Source organism: Mytilus edulis, chromosome 1 (assembly GCF_963676685.1).
Source record: "Mytilus edulis chromosome 1, xbMytEdul2.2, whole genome shotgun sequence".
NCBI lineage: Eukaryota > Metazoa > Mollusca > Bivalvia > Mytilida > Mytilidae > Mytilus > Mytilus edulis.
This window is the reverse complement of record NC_092344.1, coordinates 13,396,219-13,421,560: the sequence shown is the minus strand read 5'-3', so window position 1 is coordinate 13,421,560 and position 25,342 is coordinate 13,396,219. Positions and strand designations below refer to the sequence as shown.

Here is a 25,342-nt window from a genome sequence, read left to right as displayed (position 1 = left end):
TTGCTCATAAAATATCAAGGAGTGTTTCATAAGAATTACGAATTACAGGTCGACTCTAAGTCAGTATGATACATGTATGTCCAGGTGGGGTTATATTATACCATTATAGTCTTTGTATGAGATCGATACGAATTTCATCGACATATGAAGCATATTGAGTGATGACGTAGTTCGAGGTCGATATGCCTCTCTAGGTCGATATATAGCATCGAATTGACCTCAACAAATGCAATGGCCACAGCAGTACTGTATTATTTATCAACAACTATTTCATGCACAATGTAAAATAGGGTATGTCCTGTGCAATATGCTGTTTTTGACCTATGGAAAACGAAACACAACAGTATTGACATGCAAACTGTGTAAATACGAATGTACATTTGATCAATTTTTTTAAAACATATTTTTTTTTTATCAAAAATCCTTTAAGATATTTGATTAATAATAAATTTTTATACGAAAGCGTGCTATTTAAATAAAACATAATATGTATTTAATCTGAACAAATTACCACTACACTTTCAATATCAGCTACCCCTTTATTTTATATTGAATTCCTCGGTTGACTAAACATCCGAATATAGATATAAAAAAAAGTAACCGACAATATTCCATTAAGGGAATAGCATATTAAGATATCAGCAGTTCTAAGCGTACCCGACCTCTTCCCATTTTTAAATCTTTTTTTTTTGGTACTTAATTTGGCCTTTTAAACATTTTGATTCGAGCATCACTGATGAGTCTTTTGTAGACGAAACGCTCGTAAGGCGTATACATAAAATTTTAATCCTGGTATCTATGGTGAGTTTATTCTTTGAGGTTGCATTCTTCCATTTCATTTATGCAGGTGTCACACATTGGCGTATAGACAGGCGTGCATCAAACGTACAGAGAAAGTTGACAAAATCGGCATACGTTAGTTGCACGCCAGAGGAACGCTTTAGCAATCGTTAATGCCGGCGTCACAATATTGACCAGACTCAAGCTAGCGAACAATAAGCCAGCGAACAATAAGATGAATCAAGCTAGCGAACAATAAGCCAGCGAACAATAAGAAAACGCACCCACATGATCATGCCTAAAAACCGAAGATTTGCAATAACACGACACGTACTTATATATATGATGACAAATAAATAAAATTGATGACAAATAATTTCCAATAGGAAGATGAAATGCAATTCCATTCAAACACAGAAAAGTTTAATAATTTATTTGTGTATTTAATAACTTTTTTTTAAGGCCGGGAATTAAAAAAAACTTTCTCCTTTCTCTTTGATAAGGGATTGGTTATTTTCAGTATAATAATAATAACAATTGATAACAACAGGTTACACTATACTACTGTAGCGAAACAATAAGATCTTCAAGCTTATATAGTTATACGATTAAAAAGAAAAACTGATAACCATTATATTCACTTTTCGCCAAAGAAATAGCTACTTCACGTAATTATTCAAAAGTAAATAGTCACTCTTGTAATTTATTTATTACATTTCGATAAGAAGAGCGATACGTGTAAGAGTTACACACGAATACACGAATTACGTCAAATAGAATAAAAACGATTTGACATAAATATTTTGGTTCATCTAAACAACAATTTATTTAGAATCAAACCTATGTAAAATAACTTTAATCCGTAAACATTTCCGTACGGGAAAGATCCGGATGGGGTAGGGTGACCTTACCATCCCCCTTCTTTAATTCATAAAAAAATAGCTACGGTAAAGCTTTTGTCCACACTAGGTACACTCGATAGGCACTTGCCTAAGGTTGCCTGGACCCAAATACCCAGGTGGGTAAAGTTACGGAACTTTTTTTTTTGAGGTCCAAAGTTGGGGTCGGGTGACCCTACCATCCCCCTTATTCAATTCATAGCAAAGTCCCTACGGCAAAGCTTTTGTCCACACTAGGTACACTCGATAGGCACTTGCCTAAGGTTGCCTGGACCCAAATACCCAGGTGGGTAAAGTTACGGAACTTTTTTTTTTGAGGTCCAAAGTTGGGGTCGGGTGACCCTACCATCCCCCTTATTCAATTCATAGCAAAGTCCCTACGGCAAAGCTTTTGTCCACACTAGGTACACTCGATAGGCACTTGCCTAAGGTTGCCTGGACCCAAATACCCAGGTGGGTAAAGTTACGGAACTTTTTTTTTTGAGGTCCAAAGTTGGGGTCGGGTGACCCTACCATCCCCCTTATTCAATTCATAGCAAAGTCCCTACGGCAAAGCTTTTGTCCACACTAGGTACACTCGATAGGCACTTGCCTAAGGTCGCCTGGACCCAAATACCCAGGTGGGTAAAGTTACGGAACTTTTTTTTTTGAGGTCCAAAGTTGGGGTCGGGTGACCCTACCATCCCCCTTATTCAATTCATAGCAAAGTCCCTACGGCAAAGCTTTTGTCCACACTAGGTACACTCGATAGGCACTTGCCTAAGGTCGCCTGGACCCAAATACCCAGGTGGGTAAAGTTACGGAACTTTTTTTTTTTGAGGTCCAAAGTTGGGGTCGGGTGACCCTACCATCCCCCTTATTCAATTCATAGCAAAGTCCCTACGGCAAAGCTTTTGTCCACACTAGGTACACTCGATAGGCACTTGCCTAAGGTCGCCTGGACCCAAATACCCAGGTGGGTAAAGTTACGGAACTTTTTTTTTTGAGGTCCAAAGTTGGGGTCGGGTGACCCTACCATCCCCCTTATTCAATTCATAGCAAAGTCCCTACGGCAAAGCTTTTGTCCACACTAGGTACACTCGATAGGCACTTGCCTAAGGTCGCCTGGACCCAAATACCCAGGTGGGTAAAGTTACGGAACTTTTTTTTTTGAGGTCCAAAGTTGGGGTCGGGTGACCCTACCATCCCCCTTATTCAATTCATAGCAAAGTCCCTACGGCAAAGCTTTTGTCCACACTAGGTACACTCGATAGGCACTTGCCTAAGGTCGCCTGGACCCAAATACCCAGGTGGGTAAAGTTACGGAACTTTTTTTTTTTGAGGTCCAAAGTTGGGGTCGGGTGACCCTACCATCCCCCTTATTCAATTCATAGCAAAGTCCCTACGGCAAAGCTTTTGTCCACACTAGGTACACTCGATAGGCACTTGCCTAAGGTCGCCTGGACCTAAATACCCAGGTGGGTAAAGTTACGGAACTTTTTTTTTGAGCACCAAAATTGGAGTAAGGTGAAAAGCAAAGTTGCGCACCCTACATTGATACATAATATAGTTCTTAGTCATTTAACAAAAAGGAGGATTAAATCTGCTTTTTCGACACAAGTAAGTTTTCTCAATCGTTTTTGTTTTGAAAGGCTATTGTCTAAATAGTCTATACATTGTCTATAAGTTTAATCTACAGAAAATGTCATTTTAGGAACTATTTGGCAGGATGCCGAAAGTAAGGAAAGCAATTTCACACAACACATTATTTCTAGTTGAAAAGTTTATAAAATAATAGGAACACTGTTAACACTTTAAATGATTTAACATAACACAGAAATGTATCAACACAATATAAACAGTCAACTGACGACAATAAATACTAAGTTGATCTTAATGAGCGATTCATTTTTGAGGAAACTATATATATAGCTACTTAGTCTTTTGTAAAAGTAAACAAATGTCGACGGCGGACGACTACGGATTACAAACGACAAACATCAATGTTTGTAAAAAGCTCACACTGACCCTGTAGGGCAGATTATATATGATAGTGAATCAGTGGCGGATCCAGAAATTTTCATAAGTGGGGGCCCACTGACTGACCTAAAGGGGGGGGGGGGGGGGGGGCGCTCCAGTCACGCTTCAGTGATTCCCTATATAAGCAACCAATTTTTTTCCCAAAAAGGGGGGCCCGGGCCCCCTGGCCCCCCTAAATCCGCCACTGTGAATGTGTATTTACTAATACACAATATTACTTTTAACTATTATTTTCCACTAAGCAAGCCTAATAAACCCGTATATTTTTATAAGCATTCTTGTTACTGAAAAAAAACATGTTGTTAATGAAGCTGATAATAACAATTTGTTTTTCTTTTCTAGTATGGAACTGTAGATTCATGTGACATAAATTGTTATTTTTTTGAAAAAAATAAAGTAGAAGGGGGCAACAACAAAACATGTTTTAAAACTTTCCATTTATGTTCTACTGGTAAAATAATTAAGCCAGGGATTTCTTTACCACAAAATACCTATACGTACTTCTTCCATAGATATAAGGATTTTGTTTTGAAGTTTTGCTGTACCTGTAGAAACTTATTTCTATCGGGAAAACACATCCTTTTTTACGGATATATTGTTTACCGTGTCCGGAAATTAAGAAGAGATCCTGGTAAACTTATCGATCCGTCAAATAAACTTGTTCTGAAAGTTTACCAAATCAACACTGTAATTATATCATTGTATATTGTTTTTATTGGTATCAATATCGATTTTGTTATCAGTAAATTAAAAGAAAACTAAATATTACTATTATGTAATATATATACATATACACTTTCATGAATCGACAATCTATCGATACCCTTATCTTGGCATTGCACAAGGGTATGTTTTTCTCTGACTGTTTATGACGTCTTTATACTAAATAAATTGGATGTCGGGTGTGTACTGATTGATAATTAAGTCTTAGATGCATGATTTTTTATTAGCTGTTAGTGGCTTTGAACTAGCGGTCAGTACTGAGAGTATTATAAGATCTGTACTCAGTGTCTTGTTTTTGTTTTTAGGATGTACAAGTACCAGGCCACGTTGAATTGTATATTTTCCTTTTAAAAAAACAAGCTTTTCATAACACTAGTATATATTGATATGAGACTGATAAAGGAACCAAAAGAGCAAAAACAAATATAGGTCAATGTGCTTGTTTCGAGATATAAGCCATTAAAATTTTGGCGGAAAAATGTTCTCCCTTGACTTTTCATAGTTTTATCATTGACAAGTTTAAGTTCTCATAAACTGTTAAAAATAACAACGATTTTATATTACTTTTACTGATGGCTTACAATGATACATGTTAGAGATTTATAAAAAGAAAAATGGGGGTCAATGGGCAAAATATGTTAAGGCATTCAAATGGATAAAACCAGAGGATTCCGAAATTCTGAAAAAAATTCAAAAACATGACAAGGGAACTTCCTTAATATGTTCACGTCAGAAACATTTTATGCAAATGTAGATTCTGTCTTGTTCATATCGCAACATCAGCATTCGAAAATTCCTAATTAGCAAAATCTACTACAACGGGAAACATCTTGACATTTATTAAACATATAAAATGTTTCAAAAAGTAAAAATAAACACAAAGGTGATGCCAAAAAGTTATGTAAAAAAAACAAAAAAAACAAGCAGAACACAAGCATACATCTGCGGAAGTTTGTCGCGCTGTTTATAATTGCAGAGGTGTAGAAGGAATCAACTTGTTGTTTGGATGTTGATCCTTATCACAGGTGTATGTCTGTCTGACATATTTGGGCAACAATTTTACTATTTTGGATTCATGATACTTAGATTAGAATTGAAAGCATCTTGCAAAGCACGATATCCTGTAAGTTTTCAGCTAGTATAATAATGTCTATCAACAAAATGCACTTCAAGAATCATATATTGATTAACCTTGTAAACATCGTAACAATGCTGATCCATTTCCTTTATCATGTACAGCCTCCATCCGCAGCTGTTTCTGTGCTATTCAACACCATGCAATCTCCAGAGGTGCGCCGGCTCAGTCTGACTCTGAAACTGGATGGCCTACATTGCACTCGATGTGTCAGCTGATGTAACTTTTGCACTGTCACTGATTGATGCTTTCACCAGAGCATATTTTAAAGTCTCTTCGATCATAAGTCCATTATTTCCACTAAATGTCTTCAAATCACTTAATAAATTTAATTGCCACTTTTCGAGATCTCATTTCTCTCACCCTATCTTCACTATGATGATACTTCCGCTTGTCTATACAATTCTGAAATAAGCTAACCCCTATTGCTCCTACCACTAATTAGGTTCTGTGAGCTTGCCATATTGTCTGTTCCTCAAAAACCCTGCACCCTATTTCAATAGCAAAGCACTAAGTCGTCAATCCCTATTGTTGGCAATCTGATACAAGCTGTTGATATTTTACCATCTTCCTTTCGTGTACCTCATACATCCTTTCTTCTAAAGGGACTGTCAGTTCCGGCAAGACTATAGTAAACCTCCAGTCTGTTACTCTTGCATGGATCCTATGGCCTTCAGGTGTGCTGGCCATGCTCTCAAAAGTTTTTTTCTTACCTTTTTCTTTCTCCTCCTGACGAAGTACAACCTCGCTGTTAATGTGTTCAGTGCACTATCATGTCTCCATGTGTTCCTACAATTTTTCATTGCCACTTGACAAGATGACAACAACACATGTTGTAGAGAAGCTGGTTTGTCTTTTCATAAGGTGCACATTGGATCTGCTATCAACCCCTATGCATAGATATTTGATAGACTTGGCATTACATCATACACTGATCTCAGATTGATGCTGAAACGATATCCCTCCATACTCCAAATATCGCTCCTGGCAAAAACCTCGCTTCTAGTTCCTCCCAAATAGACCAGCCACCTTGCTGCTTCATAACTACCGCATTGCTATTACTGTTCTGTTCTTTTATTTGCCGAACTTCCTGCTTTCTCTGCTTTTCACTTTCTTCTTGTCTTGATCTTCACTTTGGCTCCTCTAACTTTGCCATTTTTGCTGTTACTTACCATCATGACCTGTCGTGTTTTTGTAACTTTAAACTCTTCAGTTCACGAATTAAGTGAGTGGTAATTGCTGTTTAGTCACTATATTGTCAACGCTGCTGAAACTTCTTGTGACGCCGAACCAAAGTCATATTTGTTTTTCTTAACCTAAACTTTGGACACGGAAAACTCATATAAAAAAACGGCCATAATGTTCTTGGCAAGACACCATGTTGATACATCCAAGCTTTGTATCTTCCTGGCAGACCACTTTGGTCTATCTTCGACAGCCAATCTATCTATACCAGCTGCATTAGTATTTCTTTTATGTTTTACTGTCTACTGGTGTAGAGGCAAACTTTTCCCAAAAGCATTTTATCTCCGACTGTTGGTAAAATTCCCCTGCTAATTCGAAAGTTTCATCTCTCACTTTGCCTTTTTTCACAAGTAAACTTCTTGAATTAACTGGGTTTGAATTTCATTGTTGCCCAATTTATCATTCCTTCCAACATCTCTAAGGTCCATCTTCCCTCTAGTTCTGTGTTTGCTGTAATAGCATTAACGGTACAAATTTTCCTGCACCAGATGCGCATTTCGACAACATATGTCTTTTCAGTCATGTTTGTGGCCAAAATATTTGAAATCCAAAGCTTATATAAAAGATGAAGAGCTATAATCAAAAAGGTCCAACAAGAATAGCCAAATCCGTGAAAGGAATCAGAGCTATGCATGAGGGACATACATTCCTTAATTTATAATAATTTCTATCATTTTGTAACAGCAAATTTTAATAACACAAAAATCCGTATTTTCATGCCAGTATTATGTACTAGCTATTGGGCTGGTGATACCCTCAGGGACTTACAGTCCACCAGCAGAGGCATCGACCCAGTGGTAGTAATAACATGAAAGGTACCAATTCTCCTGCACCAGATGTGCATTTCGACAATACATGTCTCTTCAGTGATATGCTCGTGGCCAAAATATTTGAATTCCAAAGCTTATATAAAAGATGAAGAGCTATATTCCAAAAGGTCCAAAAAGTATAGCCATATCCTTGAAAGGAATCAGAGCTTTGCAAGAGGGAGATGAATTTCTTAATTTATAATAGTTAATAGTCATGTCCTCTATAAATGCTCTTATTGGTTGTTGTCTTCTATCTGATGACATTAATGGTCCTCTTCCTGGTTTTTCAACTGACTTCATAATGAGGATTCACAGCTGCTGCAAACAATACTAGGACAATGCACATCCCATTAATATTCCTTCTCATAGTCTCGGCCAAGCTGTGTTGAAATCTCCTACTGTAAATACCATCTCTATGTGATCAAAGTATTCCTGCAGCATTGTCCTGTTGTGCACGTGGTTGGCACAACGTACCTCTGTAATGTCAAATCTACCAGTTTGTGAGGTATGAATCCGTAAGCATAAGCAAGGTCTAGCCAAAGTCGCTTTTCTTCTCATATGATTCTCTTAAGATCTGAGTCAAAACACTAGTATGGTCAATACATCCGGATACCTCTGTCATGCTTTATTTCTGAACCGATAGGTCTATGCATTATTAATTACTTAGCAGGAACCTTGTTGTTCCTTGCTAAAACTGGTAGGATTTTACCCTCGATGTTCAGTATAGATATGGTTCAAAACAGCTAAACTTTCATGGAGTTCTTTCCCTTCAGAACACAACATCTATTTGTTTTATACCATGCATCTATCATCTTTCTTTTTCTCCAAACTACTCTCAAAAACTTCTAGAATCGTCTGGTTAGCTTTGAACATATACTGTATGGCCCTGGTACTGCTCTTGTTTTCTTCAAAACATCCTGCACTTTGTTAAACTTCAGTTCTGACTCATCATTTGCAAATACACATGTAGTTACTGTGAAAGTACTTTAATTCTTGGGTATCAATTTTCGTGGTTTGAGCAAAATTAAAATGCTCGTGGGTTCTTAAATTCGTGGATTTTAGTTTTCTAAAATAAAGATATTGAAAAATGGAAGCCATTAGAAACGAAGATATAAATTGTCTGGATGAAATGAAACTGCAAAGTAAACCTTTAAATTGTTGACCAGTGTAAATTGTAGTGATCACCCTAATTAACTCTAGATCGAGTGATCAACAGATTAAAGACCATCAAAAGTGTTAATAAGGCCATAAACATGTCGCCTAAAGAGAACAGTTACATAAACAAATGCTATAAAATTACTTTGAATTGTAAAATTAATTCTTATAAAAAGCAAGCCCAGCATGAAATGATTATTTCCCATACGTACGAGAATTATTAGGATATAGATGAACACTTTATCATAGTGTATCATTACCGAAATCAAACTTTCATGGATCAAAATTATTTTATTATGAAAATTAAAAGATCAAAAGTTGTACAGTTTAGGTTTTTAAAGATTGAATGGGTATATATAATCCTGCCTGCAGTTGAAGTTCATAGTGCGTTTGCCCTGTGGCTACTATTACAGTTGTCTCAGATTTTGCATATTCGATATATTCTCTAGATCAAATCGCCGGGTAGTCAAACCTTAATATGAGGATCTTTCCATGTCTTGATTTAGACAATGACTGTTTTATTTCGTTTGACACTTAAATTCGTGGATAAAGCCATCCACGAAAACCACGAAAATTGGTTCCCCACGAATAAAAGTACTTTAACAGTATATTGGTTCCTCTGGCGTTGCCAGTTTCTTACATTCTTCCAGATCTTCCTCTCGCCTTTCATCACTTTGTGTTTTTTTTTTATTTTCTTCGACTTCATCCTTTGAGTTTTCCAATTAACCAGATCCTCTGGCGCCAAAAAATCTCTTCATATACAGAAATTGTTGTGCTGTGAATTGAACTCGTTCATTTGCCCCATTATTTCATGTTACCAGTATATGTGTTATTGCTCTTGTTAGTGTTTTAAATTTTCCCCAGATTTCTTTCCTACTGTTGTAGAGGTAACCTTTTCTACTCCATAGCATCTCTTTAACTATTCCTTAACATTCTGAAGTCCACTCTCAGATCAATGTTCTTATACTGTCTGCGGTTACTCTGACTTCGTGTTCTTTCTCTTTTCCCAGATGTAATCAACCAAAAATCTCTCCTTTCCTACGAAGTAAATAATGGACGTCACTGCTCTCAACTTTTCCTGCTAATTTTGCTTCTAAGATGTTTTCCATGACATCATCATCGAAAGCTTTCCATATCACTTTGTTTGCATTAGTTGGCTACTTAATATTTTCCTTCCTTAACATTTCTCTTCTAACTGTTGGTTTTATCAGATTTATCTATTCTCCTTCCGTGAGGTGTTATATCTCTGTAAGCTGATTTGTGTGCGATCCCAACCCCAATTCGCATGAAGGTTATGCTCACTGTGGTTTGCTTTCTGAATGGTCTGACCAGATATATCTGTGCGTTGGCACACATTTCATTCTACTTTGATGGATCTTCAAATATCAAGCATTCATGCAATATCGAAATATGGTTATGTGATGGATGTACAAACCAAGCTTCGATATCAAATCGAAATCGATTCGACTTTGTCGATATCGTCGACATCTGGCATATCTGAGTTTGTCTTATGAAAATTGTTGATATTTACATCCGGGTATGTTTGTTTGTGTCATGGATGTTTGAAGCAAAATCGATATCGATACGATATCATGTCAACATTGCCTATATCGAAGATATTGATTTATTGTTACATCTTCGACAGGATTGACTCACATGCATCATCTAATCAGGTAAACTTTGTGCTATTCAATTGTATATGTATCTGGTGAGGTTCAAAGCATTTCGGCATACAGATTTTTTTTCACGAATTAAAGCTTTGCCGTAGGGACTTTTCTTTGAATTAAAGAAGGGAGATGGTAGGGTCACCAAACCCAAAATTTGGACCTCAATTAAAAAAGTTCCGTAACTTTGCCCACCTGGGTCTTTGGGTCCAGGTAACCTTAGGCAATTGCCTATCGAGTTTACCTAGTTTGGACAAAAGTTTTGTCGTAGGGACTATGCTATTACTTAAAGAAGGGGGTCGTAAGGTCACCCGACCCCAACTTTGTTCACAATGAAACAAAATCCGTAACTTTACCCACCTGTGTCTTTGGATCAATGCAACCTTGGGCAATTGGGTATTGAGTGTACCCAGTGTTGACAAAAGCTTTGCCGAAGGGACTTTGCTTTGAAATAAAGAAGGGAGGTGGTAGAGTCACCCGACACCAACTTTGGACCTAAAAAAAAGTTCCGTAACTTTACTAACTTTGGTCTTTGAATCCAGGCAACCTTAGGCAAGTGTCTATCAATTGTACCTAGTGGGGACAAAATCTTTGCCGTAGGGTATTATTTTATGAATTGCAGAAGGGGATGGTAGGGTCACCCTACCCAAAGTATGGACCTCAATTAAAAAAGTTCCGTAACTTTACCGTCCTGGGTCTTTAGGTCCAGGGAACCTTAGGCTGGGCCTATCAATTGTACCTATTAGCAACAAAATCTTTGCCGTAGAGATTTTTTTCGATGAATTAAAGAAGGCGGATGGTAGGGTCACCCTACCCCAACTTTGGACCTCAATTTAGAAAGTTCCGTAACTTTATACACCTGGGTCTTTGGGCCCAGGAAACCTTGGGCAAGTGCCTATCATTTGTACTTAGTCGGGACATAATCTTTGCCGTAGGGATTTTTTTATGAATTAAAGAAGGGGGATGGTAGCATCACCCGACCCAACTATGGACCTATATTAAAAAAAGTTCCGTTACTCTACCAACCTGGTTCTTTTGGGTCCAGGCAAACTCAGGCAAGTGCCTCACTTTTGTACCTAGTGGACAAAAAAGCTTTGCCAAAAAAAAATTTTATGAATTAAAAAAGGGGGATGGTAGGGTCACCCTACCCCAACTTTGGACCTCAAAAAAAATTGTTCCGTAATTTTACCCACCTGGGTATTTGGACCTAGGCAAGCTTAGGCAAGTGCCTATCATTTGAAACCTAGTGGGCAAAAAAGCTTTGCCGTAGGGAAAATTTTATGAACGAAAGAAGGGGGATGGTAGGGTCACCCTACCCCAACTTTGAACCTATAAAAAAAGTTCCGTAACTTTACCCACCTGGGTATTTGAGCCCAGGCAAGCTTAGGCAAGTGCCTATCATTTGTACCTAGTGGGCAAAACAGCTTTGCCGTAGGGAAAATTTTATGAACGAAAGAAGGGGGATGGTAGGGTCACCCTACCCCAACTGTGGACCTAAAAAAAAAAAGTTCCGTAACTTTACCCACCTAGGTATTTGGACCCAGGCAAGCTTACCGAGTGCCTATCATTGGTAGCTATTTGGCAAAAAAGCTTTGCCGTAGGGAAAATTTTATAAACGAAAGAAGGGGGATGGTAGGGTCACCCTACCCCAACTTTGGACCTAAAAAAAAAAAAAGTTCCGTAACTTTACCAACCTCAGTATTTGGGCCCCGGCAAGCTTAGGCAAGTGCCTATCATTTGTACCTGGTGGGCAAAAAAGTTTTGCCGTAGAGAAAATTTTATGAACGAAAGAAGGGGGATGGTAGGGTCAACCTACCCCAACTTTGGACCTCAAAAAAAATAGTTCCGTTACTTTACCCACCTGGGCATTTAGTGGGCAAAACAGCTTTGCCGTAGGGAAAATTTTATGAACGAAAGAAGGGGGATGGTAGGGTCACCCTACCCCAACTTTGAACCTAAAAAAAAAAAGTTCCGTATTTTTACCCACCTGGGTATCTGGGCCCAGGCAAGCTTAGGCAAGTGCCTATCAATTGTTCCTAGTGGGCAAAAAAACTTTGCCGTAGGGAAAATTTTATGAACGAAAGAAGGGGGTGGTAGGGTCACTCTACCCCAACTTTGGACTAAAAAAAAAAGTTCCGTAACTTTACCCACCTGGGTATTTGGGCCCAGGCAAGCTTAGGCAAGTGCCTATTATTTGTACCTAGTGGGCAAAAATGCTTTGCCGTAGGGAAAATTTAATGAACGAAAGAAGGGGGATGGTAGGGTCACCCTACCCCAACTTTGGACCTCAAAAAAAAATAGTTCCGTTACTTTACCCACCTGGGCATTTAGGCCCAGGCAAGCTTAGGCAAGTGCCTATCATTTGTACCTAGTGGGCAAAACAGCTTTGCCGTAGGGAAAATTTTATGAACGAAAGAAGGGGGATGGTAGGGTCACCCTACCCCAACTTTGAACCTAAAAAAAAAAAGTTCCGTAACTTGACCCACCTGGGTATTTGGGCCCAGACAAGCTTAGGCAAGTGCCTATTATTTGTACCTGGTGGGCAAAAAAGTTTTGCCGTAGAGAAAATTTTATGAACGAAAGAAGGGGGATGGTAGGGTCAACCTACCCCAACTTTGGACCTCAAAAAAAATAGTTCCGTTACTTTACCCACCTGGGCATTTAGGCCCAGGCAAGCTTAGGCAAGTGCCTTTCATTTGTACCTAGTGGGCAAAACAGCTTTGCCGTAGGGAAAATTTTATGAACGAAAGAAGGGGGATGGTAGGGTCACCCTACCCCAACTTTGAACCTAAAAAAAAAAAGTTCCGTATTTTTACCCACCTGGGTATCTGGGCCCAGGCAAGCTTAGGCAAGTGCCTATCAATTGTTCCTAGTGGGCAAAAAAACTTTGCCGTAGGGAAAATTTTATGAACGAAAGAAGGGGGTGGTAGGGTCACTCTACCCCAACTTTGGACTAAAAAAAAAAGTTCCGTAACTTTACCCACCTGGGTATTTGGGCCCAGGCAAGCTTAGGCAAGTGCCTATTATTTGTACCTAGTGGGCAAAAATGCTTTGCCGTAGGGAAAATTTAATGAACGAAAGAAGGGGGATGGTAGGGTCACCCTACCCCAACTTTGGACCTCAAAAAAAAATAGTTCCGTTACTTTACCCACCTGGGCATTTAGGCCCAGGCAAGCTTAGGCAAGTGCCTATCATTTGTACCTAGTGGGCAAAACAGCTTTGCCGTAGGGAAAATTTTATGAACGAAAGAAGGGGGATGGTAGGGTCACCCTACCCCAACTTTGAACCTAAAAAAAAAAAGTTCCGTAACTTGACCCACCTGGGTATTTGGGCCCAGACAAGCTTAGGCAAGAGCCTGTCATTCGTACCTAGTGGGCAAAATAGCTTTGCCGTAGGGAAAATTGTATGAACGAAAGAAGGGGGATGGTAGGGTCACCCTACCCCAACTTTGGAACTAAAACAAAAAGTTCCGTAACTTTACCAGCCTGAGTATTTGGGCCCAGGCAAGCTTAGGCAAGTGCCTATCATTTGTACCTAGTGGGCAAAAAAGCTTTGCCGTAGGGAAAATTTTATGAACGAAAGAAGGGGGTGGTAGGGTCACTCTACCCCAATAGTGGACCTCAAAAAAAAAAAGTTCCGTAACTTTTACCACCTGGGTATTTGGGCCAGGGCAAGCTACGGCAAGTGCCTATCATTTGTACCTAGTGGGCAAAAAAGCTTTGCCGTAGGGAAAATTTTATAAACGAATTCGAAAGAAGGGGGATGGTAGGGTCACCCTACCCCAACTTTGAACCTAAAAATAAAAAGTTCCGTAACTTTACCCACCTGGGTATTTTGGCCCAGGCAAGCTTAGGCAATTGTCTATCATTTGTTTCTAGTGGGCAAAAAAGCTTTGCCGTAGGGAAAATTTTATGAACGAAAGAAGGGGGATGGTAGGGTCACTCTTCCCCAACTTTGGACCTAAAAAAAAAAAGTTCCGTAACTTTACCCACCTGGGTATTTGGGCCGAAGCAAGCTTAAGCAAGTGCCTATTATTCGTACCTAGTGGGCAAAACAGTTTTGCCGTAGGGAAAATTTTATGAACGAAAGAAGGGGGATGGTAGGGTCACCCTACCCCAATAGTGGACCTAAAAAAAAAAAGTTCCGTAGCTTTAACCACCTGGGTATTTGGGTCCAGGCAAGCTACGGCAAGTGCCTATCATTTGTTCCTAGTTGGCAAAAAAGCTTTGCCGTAGGGAAAATTTTATGAACGAAAGAAGGGGGATGGTAGGGTCACCCTACCCCAACTTTGAACCTAAAAAAAAGAAGTTCCGTAACTTTACACACCTGAGTATTTGGGCCCAGGCAAGCTTAGGCAAGTGCCTATCATTTGTTCCTAGTGGGCAAAAAAGCTTTGCCGTAGGGAAAATTGTGTGAACGAAAGAAGGGAGATGGTAGGGTCACCCTACCCAAACTTTGGACCTCAAAATAAAAAGTTCCGTAACTTTACCCACCTGGGTATTTGGGCCCAGGCAAGCTTAGGCAAGTGCCTATCATTTGTACCTAATGGGCAAAAAAGCTTTGCCGTAGGGAAAATTTTATGAACGAAAGAAGGGGGATGGTAGGGTCACCGTACCCCAACTTTGGACCTTAAAAAAAAAAGTTCCGTATCTTTACCCACCTGGGTATTTGGGCCCAGACAAGCTTAGGTAAGTGCCTATCATTCGTACATAGTGGGCAAAAAAGCTTTGCCGTAGGGAAAATTGTATGAACGAAAGAAGGGGGATGGTAGGGTCACCCTACCCCAACTTTGGAACTAAAAAAAAAAGTTCCGTAACTTTACCAACCTGGGTATTTGGGCCCAGGCAAGCTTAGGCAAGTGCCTATCATTTGTACCTAGTGGGCAAAAAAGCTTTACCGTAGGGAAAACTTTATGAACGAAAGAAAGGGGATGGTAGGGTCACCCTACCCCAATAGTGGACCTAAAAAAAAAGGTCCGTAACTTTAACCACCTGGGTATTTGGGCCCAGGCAAGCTTAGGCAATTGTCTATCATTTGTACCTAGTGGGCAAAACAGCCTTGCCGTAGGGAACATTTTATGAACGAAAGAAGGGGGATGGTAGGGTCACCCTACCCCAACTTTGGACCTAAAAAAAAAAAGTTCCGTAACTTTACCCACCTGGGTATTTGGGCCCCGGCAAGCTTAGGCCAGTGCCTATCATGTGTACCTGGTGGGCAAAAAAGTTTTGCCGTAGAGAAAATTTTATGAACGAAAGAAGGGGGATGGTAGGGTCACCCTACCCTAACTTTGGACCTAAAAAAAAGTTCCGTAACTTTACCCACCTGAGTATTTGGGCCCAGGCAAGCTTAGGCAAGTGCCTATCATTTGTTCCTAGTGGGCAAAAAAGCTTTGCCGTAGGGAAAATTGTATGAACGAAAGAAGGGGGATGGTAGGGTCACCCTACCCCAACTTTGGACCTCAAAAAAAAAAAAGTTCCGTAACTTTACCCACCTGGGTATTTGGGCCCAGGCAAGCTTAGGCAAGTGCCTATCATTTGTACCTAGTGGGAAAAAAAGCTTTGCCGTAGGGAAAATTTTATGAACGAAAGAAGGGGTATGGTTGGGTCACCATATCCCAACTTTGGCCTAAAAAAAAAAAAGTTCCGTAACTTTACCCATTTGGGTATTTGGGCCCAGACAAGCTTAGGTAAGTGCCTATCATTCGTACATAGTGGGCAAAAAAGCTTTGCCGTAGGGAAAATTGTATGAACGAAAGAAGGGGGACGGTAGGGTCACCCTACCCCAACTTTGGAACTAAAAAAAAAAGTTCCGTAACTTTACCAACCTGGGTATTTGGGCCCAGGCAAGCTTAGGCAAGTGCCTATCATTTGTACCTAGTGGGCAAAAAAGCCTTGCCGTAGGGAAAATTTTATGAACGAAAGAAGGGGGATGGTAGGGTCACCCTATCCCAACTTTGGACCTAAAAAAAAAAGTTCCGTAACTTTACCCACCTGGGTATTTGGGCCCAGCAAGCTTAGGCAAGTGCCTATCATATGTAGCTAGTGGGCAAAAAAGCGTTGCCGTAGGGAAAATTTTATGAACGAAAGAAGGGGGATGGTAGGGTCACCCTACCCCAACGGTGGACCTAAAAAAAAACGTTCCGTAACTTTACCCACCTGGGTATTTGGGCCCAGGCAAGCTTAGGCAAGTGCCTATCATTTGTACCTAGTGGGCAAAAAGGCTTTGCCGAAGGGAAAATTTTATGAACGAAAGAAGGGGGATGGTAGGGTCACCCTACCCCAACTGTGGACCTAAAAAAAACGTTCCGTAACCTTACCCACCTGGGTATTTGAGCCCAGGCAAGTTTAGGCAAGTGCCTATCATTTGTACCTAGTGGGCAAAAAAGTTTTGCCGTAAGGAAAATTTTATGGACGAAAGAAGGGGGATGGGAGGGTCATCCTACCCTAACTTTGGACCTCAAAAAAAAAAGTTCCGTAACTTTACCCACCAGCTGGGTATTTGGGCCCAGGCAAGCTTAGGCAATTGTCTATCGAGTGTACCTAGTGTGGTTAAAAGCTTTGCCGTAGGGACTTAGCTATGAATTAAAGAAGTGGGAGGGTAGGGTAACCCGACCCCAACTTTGGACCTCCGAAAAAAAAATTCCGTAACTTTACCCACCTGGATCTTTGGGCCCATGCAAGCTTAGACAATTGCCTATGGAGTGTACTTAGTGTGGTTAAAAGCTTTGCCGTAGGGATTTGGCTGTGAATGAAAGAAGGGGAAGGGTAGGGTCACCCGACCCCGACTTTGGACCTCCGAAAAAAAAATTCCGTAACTTTACCCACCTGCATCTTTGGGCCCAGGCAAACTTAGACAATTGCCTATCGAGTGTTCCTAGTGTGGTTAAAAGCTTTGCCGTAGGGACTTGGCTATAATTAAAGAAGGGGGGTAGGGTTACCCGACCCCAACTTTGGACCTCCGAAAAAAAATTCTGTAACTTTACCCACCTGGATCTTTGGGCCCAGGCAAGCTTAGACAATTGCCTATCGAGTGTACGTAGTGTGGTTAAAAGTTTTGCCGTAGGGACTTGGCTATCATGAATTAAAGAAGGGAGAGGGTGTGGTCACCCGACCCCATCTTTGGACCTCCGAAAAAAAAATTCCGTAACTTTACCCACCTGGATCTTTAGGCCCAGGCAAGCTTAGGCAATTGACTATCGAATGTACCTAGTGTGGTTAAAAGCTTTGCCGTAGGGACTTGGCTATGAATTAAAGAAGGGGGAGGGTAGGGTCACCCGACCATAACTTTGGACCTCCGAAAAAAAAATCCGTAACTTTACCCACCTGGATCTTTGGCTTCAGGCAACCTTAGTCAAGTGTTTATCATTTGTGTATAGTGGGGACAAAAGCTTTACCGTAGCTATTTTTTTTTATGAATTAAAAAAGGGGGATGGTAAGGTCACCCTACCCCATCCGGGTCTTTGCCGTACGGAAATGTTTATGGATTAAAGTTATTTTACATAGGTTTGATTCTAAATAAATTGTTGTCTAGATTAACCAAAATATTTAGGTCAAATCGTTTTCATTCTATTTGACGTAATTCGTGTATTCGTGTGTAAAGTTCTCTTACACGTATCGCTCTTCTTATCGAAATGTAATAAATAAATTACAAGAGTGACTATTTACTTCTGAATAATTACGTGAACTAGCTATTTCTTTGGCGAAAAGTGAATATAATGGTTATCAATTTTTCTTTTTAATCGTATAATTATATAAGATTGAAGATCTTATTGTTTTGCTACAGTAGTATAGTGTAACATGTTGTTATCAATTGTTATTATTATTATAAAGACAATAACCAATCCCTTATCAAAGAGAAAGGAGAAAGTTTTTTTTTAATTCCCGGCCTTAAAAAAAAGTTATTAAATACACAAATAAATTATTAAACTTTTCTGTTTTTAAATGGAATTGCATTTCATCTTCCTATTGGAATTATTTGTCATCAATTTTATTTATTTGTCATCATATTTATAAGTACGTGTCGTGTTATTGCAAATCTTCGGTTTTGGCATGATCATGTGGGTGCGTTTTCTTATTGTTCGCTGGCTTATTGTTCGCTAGCTTGATTCATCTTATTGTTCGCTGGCTTATTGTTCGCTAGCTTGAGTCTGGTCACATATTGGCGTATAGTTAAATGCACGTTGCATAAGTTTTTAAAAGTACGTCGAAATATAAAGCTTCAAGATCGTTCGACTTCAACTAAAACGTATGCGGGTGTGTTTGTAACAAACAACCTATAAAAGAACGTCGAAGATACGACCGGGACGCGTCTCAAATACGTTCAAGAAACTTTTTTCTTTCGTAGCGTGCATTCTATCTACGTTAGACAAACGCCAGGCATATACGCCAACATACGTTTCTTGAACGCCCGATATATGTTTAGGTACGCTTCTCATACGCCCAATACTCGCTTAAAGCTCGTTGTGCACACGTTACAGATATGATTGACAGGTTGAATGCATCCAAAATTACTAGCGTATTGGCAGCGTACATGATTTTTTAACACGCCCGGCGTACGTCGGAGCTATACGCTGATGTGTGACGCCGGTATTAAAGATTGGTTCGTATTTTTTATTTGGTATGCTGATGTCAGTTCTATTTATGGATTTACATTGTGCCATTGGTACCCCCCCCCCCCCCCCCCCCCTAAAAGAAAACAACAACCCACTCCCTTGGAAACATGGCTAGTTGATGCTGGTATATTTACTAACTTTTAATAATTGGACACGATGTCGATCAGTCAATTACTGGATATATACATATTGCCACGAAAACATTCCAAAGATGTATCTCCCTAAGGCCACACTTAAAAATATTTTGGTTTGCCCAAACCCTACCAAACATTGAGATAGTGGGTAGGTAGGTAGGCATTTTCTTTTTTTTTTGCAAAGAGAAATTTAAGTATCAGCTAGATGTCTATTAGTCTTCATGCTTATTTGAATAAAAAAATATATTTCAACATCAGGTCAATAAAAGATTTTGAGTAGGCAGCTATTTTCTGGGTAGGTAGCGTTTGGACAAACAAACCTATTCTTTTTTATGGCCTAACGAACGCAGTATTGGATCAGACATTGTATATACGTACATTGTGTATACGTACGTTATATATTTCTTTTTATCAAAGGGATTTGGATGACCTTGGATTGTTATAGATAACTACGTCCTCAATCAAAAGATGATTGAATATAAAGATGGACATTTTAGATAGATTGGATGCTGATTATATATAGAAACTAATATAGATTCCCTATTGTATACAAGAACAAATTACAACTTTAGTGAGAAAAAAATGTCTTAGATGTGATTCGTTTCTATGTGTTTACGTCTTTCGTTTTTTCTATTCCAGACATACACTTAGATCGAGATTTTTTATTTCGGGAGATTAAAAAGTACCACTAAACCTTAAAAGTTTGTACAATATTTTCCAGATTATAAATAGAAATTTTTACATTTTACGTGCTATAGGATTGTAAAGGCAATGAGAATCCCCAAATACGGGTCACGCATTCTGTACATAATAAAACAATCAGCTATCATTGTTATAAATATCTGGCATCTTCTTCTCATATAAAAATTAATAAAAATTGTATTCATTTCAATTACCTTAAATCTTTTATTTTCATATACCACAGAAAATAATAATGTAGATCCTTAGAACCTCATGTAACAACCTCAAACCCATATTACATAATGGACCGGCTTAGTGCCGGCCCATAATAACTGTACACTGGTAAATACTGATTGTATAAGACAGCATGATAAATATCTAAGAATGCTTTCCATAAACGTACATCTTTAAAAAAAAATCCTTATAGCGCAACTTTTCCAGAGGGAGCTAAAACCTTAGTTCTAATATAATTTTTCCTTTCTTAACACACAATTTAAGAAATGTTTGTTATAAATCATGTCAGTACCGAATTACTGACTACTGAGCTGATAATACCCTCGGTGACTGATAGTCAAAATGTATTTCAATCATTTCTTTGAATTAATATTTTTAAAATTGTAATATTAAAGAAGCCCCTCCTCCCGATTTTATTTACAGTATGTTTAAACTAAAACAATGCCAATCTGAAAAATATGCATGAGAGCATCGAAGAGCTCAGACAATTTTTCCAGATGACGCAAACTAAAACAAATCTAACGATCAATGAAATATGACATTTAAAAAATAAATGATCAATGAAATTTAAAATTATTAGTAAGTTTACTAGCGATTTTGAAATAAGCAAATAAATTCAAAAGAGAAACAGAGATTTTAATTGAACCTCTATACTTTAGATTGTCAACAATCTAAAGACCATCCACATTTATTGAATATTGTCTAATGGATTTGTCTACATATCTCTCTGTTGTGAAAACAAAACAATGAAACTAAAAGCTTCGCCTTTCAATAAAAATATTTCCATTTAAAATCAAATTACAATAACTATTTGGAAGACACCCGAAACACATTAGTTTATACAACTTATCCGATGTTCATTACACTTGTACATTACAGTTAATACAAACATATCGGATAATGCCCAGAATTCATTTGATTAATCAGAATGTCCATTACACCTTTAATTCATATTTGGTTATCAGATGTTCATAATAAATCTAATTTCCAAGTAAAGACAAAACGTTTCATAGCGTCTGAATTAAAAGAAGAGTCCACAATTCTACGGGTCTTATTTCGTTATCTGCTATGATTATAAAATTGTATACTAGTACTAAGATGATTTCTTTTTTTTCTGCAACTAATTCAATAATTAAATATTTGTGTAATAAGTACCACATTTAAACCCATATGCCAAAGAAAAGCAGAAACCATGGCCAAATATTTTTATTTACGTACAATGAAACAAACATTTACCTACCTTACATATAGTATCCTCAATATCAACACTAGACTCCAACGCTAATTCCTCTATTGTATTACCGCGCTGAAGCGTCCATCGTTCGCCCCTCAAACATGGGCGTCTACGTATAGACATCACACAGTTCAGTTAAAGCTCTAGAAACAAGCAAAGATCAAACTTCATTACATTATCTCGTGTATGTCTGAACTATAGTATATAGATAAGAATCATAAAGTAATTAATAACGATAGATCCGTCTAGCTACAAATCTTCTAATGAAAGGATGACAAGAAAATATCCCTTACCGTCCTCTAAAGTATTAGTTTGTGATTTTCTCCTTGTATTATGTTGTCAATCGCTATATTATTGAAAGTTAATCGGAATCTGTTTGAAATCTACCAGATTTAGAATTGTCGCATTAGCATTATCACTTGATGTCCTTCGTAATATGTTGTTGTTACAGGTCGCGAAACATAATATTTGTAACTGCTCGTTTTGCGCAACAAAAAGCTTGTACTTATAACAGCAATGACTTTTATTGTATAATTATACTCTTCTCATAGCATTTATCCAATAAAGTGTCTTTATAAACTATGTAATATGGAACTCTTTTAGAAATATGATCATCTGTTGAACAACATCTTTCTTTTGTAATCACGCACAAAGTTAATTACTAAACTTACAATCATCTTCTTAATGAACACAAATCGGAAATTAACCAAAGGGATCTAGAATTATTCCGTTACAACTTATTCTATAATACTATACCACATAGCAATAAGTTTAATTAATATAAGAAGTAGTTACTGATATTAGAGTCGCGCATGTGCTTTAATCTGGTCCAATTTAACTGACATCATTCGGTTATTTCAAGAGACTTCTTCTTTCCTTTTCTGAAAGAACAATTTAATTAAAAGAAGACATTTTTGGTTCTGTTTTGCTTCAAACCTTTACCGACTTAATCAGAGAGACAGGGAAGACCAGACAATAATATTATGTAAATTGTAAAATAATAGAACAACTTACCTAATCGCATTATCTTGTCTCAACTTCAGCTCTGAAATACGCCAAAAACTAATACTGACATTTATAGAGACATGCAGGAAGATTTATGAAATTTCCAATTAAATAAGCACTAAAAACCTAGCCACATCAGGTGTACAATGTAATTGCAATTTGAATATCTCTCTTCAATCTAAACAGCAAACTTGTTTAAATAATTACAGGACTTTGTCAATATCAAAGAATTATGCATATGGTAGCTAAAACTGCTTACCAATAGTTATAAGCGAATACGTCATATTGAGTGGTTCTTAAAAATAGTCTTGCTTTTAATAACTATGATTTAGATAGAAGTATAACTATGATTTAGATAGAAGTGACAGTTTCGTACTTGAAAGCGTGCTATGGTATAAGACTAATTGGACATGAATGTTTAAGGTTGTTTACATTTATAAAATGATCAAATAGAAGAACAGTCAGAGGAAGAAAAAAATAACTGATACGGCAAACATGATTCCTCCTGTGGGATATATAAATAACTGATACGGGCAAACATGATTCCTCCTGTGGGATATATAAATAACTGATACGGCAAACATGATTCCTCCTGTGGGATATATAAACAAGTGGTACAAAAAAATAACTGATACGGCAAACATGATTCCTCCTGTGGGGTATATAAACAAGTGGTATTTCATATCTAGCTTTTTATGGTACTGACGTTACGCACGATATTCGGTTACTCGACGTCGTTTTTCTATTATTTCAACCTACTTCTGTACAAAACGTTAAAGCTTTGCATCTTTCTAAAACTGCTGTCATTTTGATGTTTTACTTTTACTTATAAAAAGTAGACTGTTAACATGGCTGATTATATATTTTTGACAAACAAACTTTATTTCATTATAACTTATCGAAAGTATATATTTCAAATATTTTTCAGTGTCCAAGCATATCAATTATTGCAAAATGTTTAATGCTTTGTGATGCTCATGATTACGTCATCACACGTATCTAGGTGTAGGCATACTTATCGCTTGGAGACAGCCAGTACGGTACAAAAGCTGTTTTGTGCTCCCAGAGTATATACATTTTATCAACCCGCCTTTAACTGTAGTTTTCAAACTGAAGTTCGCGAATAATTGCAGGGTCTTTTTATTCGTACTATCAACATCTCAAATATGTACATGTATCTTTAAAGAAGATGGATAAAGAAAAAAATCCTCGGTTGGGGTCAATGGCAACACCAGCTTCTATGTATCCTCTATTTGCTTGATCTGTAAATTTAATTTCATTCAAAGATTTTGGAATGAAAAGGAAGTCAGTTCTGAATAATTAATTTTATTTCAAAATTTAAAAAAGTGGTCTACAGTCGGCCTTACAATAGAACGACTATTATTCACATGCGTCTGTTTGTCGGAAGCGTAGACATGACTTTTAGTGTATCATGAAAACAAACATTCGTACTAGCAGACACATACATGTTACTTGGCTCCAAAAACTAAAGCTTCAGTATTATAAAAGCTTGTGCTACATATACTTATCCTAAATTTCGGGTAATATTTGAAAAAAAATACGTGTAAATTAACTCATGGAAATTGCAGGATTATAACAAGAGAATCATGCTTGGCAATTGTTTAACCATACTAAACGACTTAAAACGCAATTCTTTTGCATTAAATATAATTAACCCGTTGCATGAAACAATTGTTTTTATTCGAAAAACTTCGACACCTTTAGGATCAGCAAATAGTTGACAAAACTTTTATAACCCTTCAAAAAAAAATTACTAAACAGTTTTCTCTCAAAATAATACCATTACATAGATCATGATACATTTTTTTGTAAATGGAATTTAAAATTATATATTTCATATATATATATAACTCCGGTAACGTTGACGTTACGTGCAAAAATCGGCCAATTTGGACGTGGTAACATTTTGGGGAGACACGGAAACCTTGATGGAAATTGATGAAAAAAATAGCGCTTCCTTAACATTGAAGGCTTAAACAGATCTTGAAAAAAATCTCATTTCAGTAATAACATTTGTTTTCATAGTTCATTTGTCTGTAACAAATTTAAAATAACCTTAATTATCATGTTACTGAACAATCTTGAACAATGGCTCTATGGTTACATGTAAGGGAGACACGGAAATTACTGGAAAAAAAATAAAACGAGAGAAGCTATGTTAAAAATAAAAATGTTTTCGTAAAATTGAAAAAAAATTACATTTTCGTGTTAAAGTGGCGAACCTTTTCTATAATTCATGTGAAAATATTATAATATCGAAGTGTTTGTTTTCATTTTTGTGTACTTGAATTTTTTTCAAATCTTACAGCTCTATGGAATTTCGAAAATGGCCGCTAGATTGTGAACAGACTTGACATTTATCGTGACCGTTTCGATTCATAAATAAGATCATTTTATATCCCATCTGTACAAATTTTATCGAAATCCATTCAGCAGTTTGTATTTATTTCTTCGTTTATAGTTTGATGGTTGGTTCTTGTTGTTACGTCTTACACGGCAAATATGGCACTATGAATACGGAATCATTACTTAATCATAAAATAAGACATAGCATTTATGGGCGTCAAGTTGGTTACCTATTCCCTATTCCCTATTCGTTACCTATTCCCTATTCCCTATTCGTTGCCTATTCGTTACCTATTCCCTATTCCCTATTCGTTACCTATTCGTTACCTATTCCCTATTCCCTATTCGTTGCCTATTCGTTACCTATTCCCTATTCCCTATTCGTTACCTATTCGTTACCTATTCCCTATTCCCTATTCCCTATTCGTTGCCTATTCGTTACCAATTCCCTATTCCCTATTCGTTACCTATTCGATACCTATTCCCTATTCCCTATTCGTTACCTATTCGTTACTTATTTGATTTTTAATATCCTTCCCCCTTTTTAATTATGGCATGGAATAGTTTAATATGGCTGCCGTTACCATGGAAACGGCACAATTGTGAAAAAATGAGTTTTTGGTTTTTGGTGAACTGTTTGGATATGC

General features: G+C 37.7%; 1 protein-coding gene across 2 annotated transcripts in view; it reads right to left on the bottom strand.

Moving 5' to 3' along the window:
• LOC139524415 (pleckstrin homology domain-containing family G member 7-like) overlaps positions 1-22,569 on the bottom strand; it is a 100,139-nt gene extending 77,570 nt beyond the window's left edge. Inside the window, exons 1-2 of one of the 2 annotated variants that reach the window (XM_071319193.1) lie at positions 22,338-22,569; positions 21,330-21,466 (exon numbers count right to left, since the gene is read on the bottom strand). In XM_071319193.1, the coding sequence (XP_071175294.1) occupies positions 21,330-21,446 (117 nt within the window). In that variant the 5' untranslated portion in view covers positions 21,447-21,466; positions 22,338-22,569. Of the gene's footprint in view, positions 1-21,329; positions 21,549-22,337 lie in introns of those variants that run through there. The other variant, XM_071319200.1, reaches the window with a different exon arrangement.
• Positions 22,570-25,342: the final 2,773 nt, after the last annotated feature.